Source organism: Glycine max, chromosome 7, assembly GCF_000004515.6.
Source record: "Glycine max cultivar Williams 82 chromosome 7, Glycine_max_v4.0, whole genome shotgun sequence".
In the NCBI taxonomy this organism is placed as follows: Eukaryota; Viridiplantae; Streptophyta; class Magnoliopsida; order Fabales; family Fabaceae; genus Glycine; species Glycine max.
The window spans coordinates 10,467,831-10,475,845 of record NC_038243.2 but is presented as its reverse complement, the minus strand read 5'-3'; the positions used below and the strand labels follow the sequence as shown (position 1 = coordinate 10,475,845).

The 8,015-nt window shown below is 32.4% G+C and overlaps 1 protein-coding gene across 1 annotated transcript; it reads right to left on the bottom strand.

Moving 5' to 3' along the window:
* Positions 1-5,157: 5,157 nt before the first annotated feature.
* LOC100815794 (protein WHAT'S THIS FACTOR 1 homolog, chloroplastic) lies at positions 5,158-7,098 on the bottom strand. Its single transcript, XM_003529006.5, has one exon. The coding sequence runs from the start codon at positions 6,888-6,890 to the stop codon at positions 5,343-5,345; it is 1,548 nt and encodes a 515-aa protein (XP_003529054.1). The 5' UTR covers positions 6,891-7,098; the 3' UTR covers positions 5,158-5,342.
* Positions 7,099-8,015: the final 917 nt, after the last annotated feature.

Here is an 8,015-nt window from a genome sequence, read left to right as displayed (position 1 = left end):
AGTGGGCACAGTATTATCTCCGAGTTAGAGATCAGACCTAGGATTTACGAACATTAACTTTAGCTTAGTTTACTTTGCTTTAACATTTTTGACATTTCCTATGTAATTTGAACATTGAATTCATTTGTTGATTGTTCTTTATGATAAATGAATTATTCTATGTTTATTATCATTAAAACTGCTTGAAAGCAGAATAAAATATTTATTTGCTGTGAATTGAGTCTGAAATTGCATTTTACAGATACAATTTTGGGTTTATTGTAAAAACAGAAAGTTTATATAAAAAAAATTTGAAAACATCATCGGTTATTAACAAAAACCGATGTTAATATAGTAAACAACATCGGTTATTTACCAAAATCGATGTCCACATGCACCTTAACATCGGTTATAATAGAAAACCGATGTTAACGATTGTATTTTAACATCAAATAACCGATGTTAACGTTTGTATATTAACATCGGTTATTTGTAAATAACCAATGTTAACATTTGTATATTAACATCGGTTATTTATGAATAACCGATGTTATACACAAAAAACTACACCAAAAAAGTGTATGCATCATCAACGTTGACATCGGTTTTCAACTGAAACCGATGTTAATGTAATACAGTAACATCGGTTTTGGTAGGAAACTGATGTTAATAAATTACATTAACATCAATTTTCTAGGAAAACAGATGTTAATGTATTACATTAACATCGGTTTCAGTTGAAAACCGATCTCAACGTTGATGATGCATACACTTTTTTTGTTGTAGTTCATTGTGTTTAACATCGGGTATTTAGAAAACCGATGCTATCGTATTTATGTTAACATCGGTTTTCCAAAACCGATGTTAACAGTGATACATTCAACATCGACACTTTCAACATCGATTTTAGAACCGATGTAGAATGCCCTAAATAACCGATGTTGAAAGTATAGTTTTTAATAGTGATAATTCCACATGGAGAAATACCAATCAGACAGAAATGGTAAAAAAAAAAACATGAGAAACATGATTTCATCCTATCTTTTAAGTGAGTAGTTGTTTTGTTATCGTAATAGTAAGTCATATTGCCCTCATTCATTATGATGCCTTGCTGTAGTAATTGAGTACCTTACTCGAGTGCCTTTCTTTATAAGAGAACTGAAGTGTCTTTAAACAACTCCATTGTTTCTTCAACTAAACAGAAGATAAAAACCAATAAGCAATGACTGATAACTCATCTGTTGCGAAGGATGAAAAGAATCGAAATCAGTTTCTAAAAAGGACGTTTATATGTGACCTTCACCCAACATTCATAAGTTGTCATCTTTCAATTTATTTATTTTTTTGTATATTTTTTAATTTTCGAATGCTTAAATTATTTATCGTGAAATCGATTTTAACGAGTGATTCATCTTTTGTATTAATTTCAGAAAGAAAAAAAATAGGATGCCCAACTTGTTCAGCCTTGAATTTTATGACACTTCCAAATCAAGTCACTTATAAAGATCCCAAAGGAAACACGTTTGAAGTTATTGCAATAGAAAAAGAAAAATAGTAGGGTTTATTTAACTGAAGGGAGTTAAAATTTGGCTGAATTTTAGGGTCTCAATGAAGGGGGATGGCTTAAACTAATGTATTTAAGTAGGAATTGATTTATGATTCATGTTAACAACAGGTTTTTTTTTCAGAATGTCAATTACCTAGATGGTGAAATAAAATTTGATTTTAAAAAAAAAAGATTCATGTTGTTGATCATCCCCCATTGAATTTAATTCATATTTTGTTCAAGAATTTGGCAGTAAGAGATATCTCTTTAGATCATCTAGTACGGAATTATTTTATGTTATTTTTTTATAATTTATCAATTTTAATATTTGAATTTTTTGATGAATGCTTATTGTATTTTTTATCTAGGATCTGCCTTTAGGATTTTGCAAATTATTTTATGATACATTTGACTATTTTTTGTAATTCATGTTTATATTATAATAACATGATTCTATCATATTCTAAATTGTTAAAAAAAAAATAACCAAGACTATTTATAACTAAAAAATAGTCGATAAAAATAATCCTGTGCAACGCACAGATAAACCAACTAGTTATGGTTAACGTCTAATGATGCTTCAACCTATCAAAATAATTGTATATATTTAGCTAGGGTTTTATTTTAGGTAAGATTTTATTATCTTTTGATTTGATTTGAACCTGTTAAAAGATAATTATAATAAAAGCACCTTTTGATGCAACTTAGGTCTGAGAAGAAGAAGGAAGGATGAAGATGAGTAGTGAGGATTGGGAAGTGCTCGAGTCCAATGATCGACCAAAGAAAAAGAAAAAAGAAATTACTTAAGAATGTCATTAGATAGAAAATTTTAACTGAGAAAAATAATTTATCAGAAAATTTAAAATTCATTGTTTTGATGTTTTTTAGGAAGAATTTAAATTTTTGGAATTTTAAAACAGAATTTTAAACATGTAATTTTAATTTTCTTCTAAAATGTGAGAAATTAAAATTTTTTGGCAGAAGAACTTTTTAAAATGTTCTCGTATTTCCTTTATAACCTTCATCCTCCCTTCCACCTAAAAGTTTTCCATTCTCGAACTCGCGACTCATTTTCTTTCACCTTTATAATTTTAATTTTTTTTATCCAAACACAAAATTATAAAAATAAAAGAATTTCAATTGAAATAATTGAAATTCTTAGAATTTAAAATTCTTCCTCATCTAAACACACTCTAAAAGTTTTATTTGGGGTAACGGTGGTTGTAGACATAGGGACTGTAGGGGCAAAGGCAGAAGAGGGACGATGGAGGCTGACGGAACAATGGTGAACGAGGTGGTGATGGTGGCAAAGGCAATAATGGTGGTGATGACAATCTATGATGTTTGTGGAGCAATGGTGACAAAGGTGACAATGATAATGACAGTGATTTTCTATACTTTGTGATAACAATGGTGGTAAAGGTGCAGATGGTCATGCATGGGATGCTGATTTCAATGGCTATGGAAGAAGAGGTGGTGGCCAAGGTGGTCGTGGCAAATGTGATGGCCAAGACAATGATCCCGGTGGCGACAATAAGGCAAGCCACAACGGTGGTACAAATGTGATGATTCTGGGCATTGCGTTAGAGACAAGTTTTATTTTGTTTGCTACATTGGTTAAACAGAAAATACAAGTTTTATTAGTATTTGTTAGGTGATGTCATACTTTTTGTCGATAAGTATTTGCTTTAAAATAGTGTTATTATATGTTTTAATGCTCTCTGACCCTGTTTATTTTGGGTTTTATTACAGGGTTACGAATTGGAATAAAAATAAATGGTTTTATTACAGGGTTATATCGAATTGCTTTGAAATGGATTCTCGTATGTATATTTTATGATATGCTAATTTGTTAATTGAACCATCCACCATCTTCGTTTTCATGCAGTGTACAAAGCTCCAAACCCCTAGCTAATTATATCCTACTGATGGCAACATAGCACTAATCCAATCCAATAATTTGTTTTTTTTTTCAACAGCATTTGACTCTTCTTCAACAAGTGTGTAAACCTACAAAATAATCTACAAACGTCTTGACTTTTTGGCCATTTTTGTTTTCTTCTACTATATTATCTACCAATTCTAGGTTAGTTCAATATTACATTTGATTTCGTTGTGTCCTTATATAATTAATTAATATTGGTGGTGAATGTCACAAATAGAAATTTCAGCCTTATTTTAGTTAAAGATTGTTTTTTTCACATAAAAAGTGATAAGAAATTATTAACAACCAAGAAATATCTTCCTGCCAAAATTCGAAACCTATTGAATGCTACAAATCTTAACAATGCAGCGTAAAACATACAGTGCGTGCAACTCCAGCAACATGTCCACAAGCCTGTATGGTCATTTCAACAACCGTGAAATTTGTAAACGAGTTTCAATTTGGAGAACCATCACAGGATGCAGTGAAAATGAAAATGTGGCTTAAAATTAGAAGGAAAAGAAGGATAAACACCAATCTTCAGTAGTTCACAGTCCAATTTCGAGTACATTGATCACCCTTATTCCAGTTCCTTAGGTTATGTAAAGAATTGATCCAAGTATTTTTAATATCTACCTATGCATTTACTGCAAATGCAATATGAAGTTAAATGGTGACAGCAGATAAAGGAAGATGAAATAAATTGCATAAAACACACCTCCACGAAGCTTATCATTATAATAACTCAAGCTTTTTTTTCAGCTTTGAATGAAATTAGAATCTATATTACCTTCTTTTAAGAAAATTAACTGACATGCACACAAGAAGAACATAGTGAAACAGAAGAATTCAATTATTAAAGGCTCTAACAACAAATTTACCTTCTGGAGGATCTGTTCATTGTGTGGCTGCTTTTAGGATTATAAAACAAACTAAAACATATACAAGTATGTTTTTTAAGCCATTATCATAATATCCTAGAAACTGAACAAAAAGGAAGGAAGGAATAAAAGAAAAAGTGAACATTTTAAACTATAAATTTATTCATATCATAAATTTAGAACATAAAATGAATACATAATTGTAAGAGGAAGTTTCTGCCCAAATGATAACCTTCACCAAGCAAGAGGCTGTGTTAGTTATCTGATTTATCTGACAAACTTCCTGAAGAAGCACAAGGCTTTACCTCAATGATACCAGATTTGAAAGAAATGGCAAAAAACAACAACTAAAAAGACCTAAAAGAGACAGAAGTTGAAATCAGTACTTTGCTTGCCTGTATGCTTGAAGTTAAGCTTACAGTAATTTGTTAAAAATTTATTGTTTTTGCTTCCAATTTGGAAAGCCATTTACAGGTTAGCAAATTCAATCTAGTCAAAGGCAAGCCAGTAATGTAATTTTTGTTGTGCATATGTAACTTTCAAGAACTGCTTTGATTTCAGCTTTCATGCTTTGGATACATTTCAAGTTGTGTTTCCCTAAGGAGCCAAATTCTGTTACAATTGCAAGCACCCTGCCTGCTTGTGCTAAATTGAAAGAACTAGATTTAGGCTGAGCAGTTAAAGAGCATGCTGTTAAATGTGCCTGGTGTAAACTATCTTGATGAGGGATCATTGATTACGGTATTTTGTACAAAAGTATTCTAAAGTAATCAGGGAGAAACTTCTTAACTAAGGCCAAGAAATGTATTTCAGTTACTATAAAATAATTTGTTAATCTGCAGAGCTTGCAATTAAAATTCAACCTTCTATACAAATATTATCACAACCTTCAAAAGAGGATCAAACAAGTCTAAATAAAGAAGTTGAATTTAACAAGCATTGTGTAAAGCACCTACCACAAATCAGCCAGTACAAAATCAAATATGAAGCCAGATGCTTTCTTTTGTGAAGATCACCATTGTTCTCTTGGACGACCATCAGGGAGTACAGGAAGAAGGACCATTTCATCATTCTGTCTCGAGTCTTGTTTAATAGTCTTTCCTTGCCCCATCTCCAAAAGTTCAGCATCCTCATCAAAATCTGGCGGCAAATCATCATCTTCTTCATCACTCCAGTCATCACCATCATCAATGTCATCAAACCCATCATCATTCATTAAATTATCAACATCTTCTAACCATTCTTCTTCCTCTTCACCACTTTCATCTTCTCTGCTATCACTTCCTCTCATGCTATCTTCAACTATCCTGCGAGCAGGTCCCTTGGGAAACCGTGGAACATTAACCAGAGTACGAAGCTTTTCCTTTATAAGCAACAACCGGTCCTTCTCCACCAACTGAGAATCTTGGTAGCCTTCCCTCAGAAACACAGAATCCCTATCTCCTTTAAGAGAGACATAAAACATATCAGGATGCCTTATCAGCATCCCCCTCAGCTGCTGAGAGAATCTGAACTCCTCTCGAAAATGCGTAAGGTGATCAACCAGCGTTCGCTTCTCAAGTGTGAGGCTCAGAATCTCATGAACAACTCCACAAGCATGCTTCTCCTTCTCCCTAGACCCAGGCCTAAGTCCTGAGAAATCCGAGTAAGGCGAAATATAAGGCAAGTCTCTGAACTGCATAATCTTCCTCATCTCCCCCTTGGAAAGATTAAGACCCTTGGGAAGCTTCACCCTATTGAACTTGGGAGGCCTGTCTATGATCAAATTCTGCTCCTCCACTTCCCTAATGCGATTCTCCTCTGCCGCTAGCTCAGCCGCCGAAACTGCAAGCTCAGGGTCCCAATGAGTTAACTCCAAAGCAGGACCACGCTGAGTTGCAACCACTTTGAAGTACTGAGGATACCTATGACAAACGGTGTCTCGAAACTCTGGTGGGAGACCGAAATCGGTCTTGAGATGTGCAATTTTCTCCAACAAAATCCGTTTTTCGAGTGACATCATCAACAACTTCCTAAGCTTCACAACCACCAACTCTTCCATCTCATTCCTAACCCTCATTTCCTCAAAATAGAGCCTTTCGGCTTCAGGGGTCATTTTGAATTTGAGGGAGTAAACCCCTTCTTCCATAATCTGAAACACTGCTGGGAATTTCTTCAACACGGCAATAAGTCTCCTCTTTTTATCAAGACCCAAATCTCTTTTGAACTTACCAAGGGTCTTAAGTGACATAACCCTATCTGGTTGAGTCACTAGAATGTTCCTTACCTTGACCACAAATTTGAGCTTCTTGTCCCTCTGGATGACGTTGTCGAAGGGAATCTCTTTCCTTCTCTTCACCGCTGCTGTTATTATGGGCCTCACTGCATCCAATTTAGGTCTTCCATGATGTGATTGTGATGGGACCCAACTCAAATTTGTGCCCCAAACTTGGGACTTTTGTAGGGTGCAATTGAGTTTGGTAGAAAGTTTGGGTTTTGGATGGCAAAGAAGTGTGTTTGAGATGAAGAAAGGTAAAGGGGTGGATGATGAAGGTGAAGAAAGTAGGAGTGAAGGCTCCATCTAAATTCTAATCTATCACCACCAATAACAATAACAATTACAATTACAATTACAACATAAACAGCAATAGCAACAAGGTATGCCTATGTCTTCCTTCACTCAGGTGAACAAAAGAGAAGAAAACATGTTTTACAAACAACAGAAGAAGAAAAAGAAACTGAGACTCACAGCTCTGGTCTTAAGGATGAAGCAGAGGAACAGCACTTGTTGTGTCGTGTGTGATGATAAAGAGAAATTACTATAAAATTTAATTTGAAAATTAAAATGAAGAAAATATATGATTTTTTAAAATTTTTATCATGACTAGGAATTTTAATTTCTGAAAATCTACAGGTGAATATTTTTCTATATAATTATTTAAATAAATAAAATAAATTTATTTTATTACATTTCTAATTAATTAAGTTAAAATAAAAATAACAGTTAATTTAGTTTAAATTTAAATAATAATAATAATTTTGATATAGATAATAGCTATTCTCCAATAGAAATAATTATGCTCAAGTGGAACTTGAAATTATTAGTTAAACTGAAATTTTTAGGTTAACTGATTCTTGCATCGTGTTCCGGATCGGTGATATATTTTTACAAAAGTATGATAAACATTTATTTATTTGTTGTTTCATATTAACAAATATGATGATGGGGTAAAATGATTAAATCTTATTAAACGTCCATGTCAAAAATATTTTATACTAACACTTATATAAATTAAACTCTTGTTATATATTTATTGAAAGAATATAATTTCTCTCCAATACAGAAGGTAATTTAAATGAATTATTTATTCTTAATTTCTTTTGAGAATAGACAAATCCATCCTAGAATAGTTTTGTGTTTTTAATAAAATTACAACTCTTTCAAATACATTATATTTCTCATACTTAACTAATGATATATTAGTGCATGAGAACAACTCAAGGTATATTATTTAGATGAGAGAAAAAGAAATATAGAAAACGACATTTTTTATTGAAAGAATTACACTTGTATTTTTTTTTCTGTATTTTTTTTTTCAAATTGTATCTAATATTTTTTTTATACTATTTTTACCCTCCTTTTGTTAACATAGTTAACTTGAATTGAAATATGTGAGCACGAAATTGTTCTAACATCTTTGTTACA

Bases quoted from the DNA above. Each gene is read 5' to 3' on its own strand.
- LOC100815794 (XM_003529006.5), bottom strand. From the start codon at position 6,890: ATGGAGCCTTCACTCCTACTTTCTTCACCTTCATCATCCACCCCTTTA.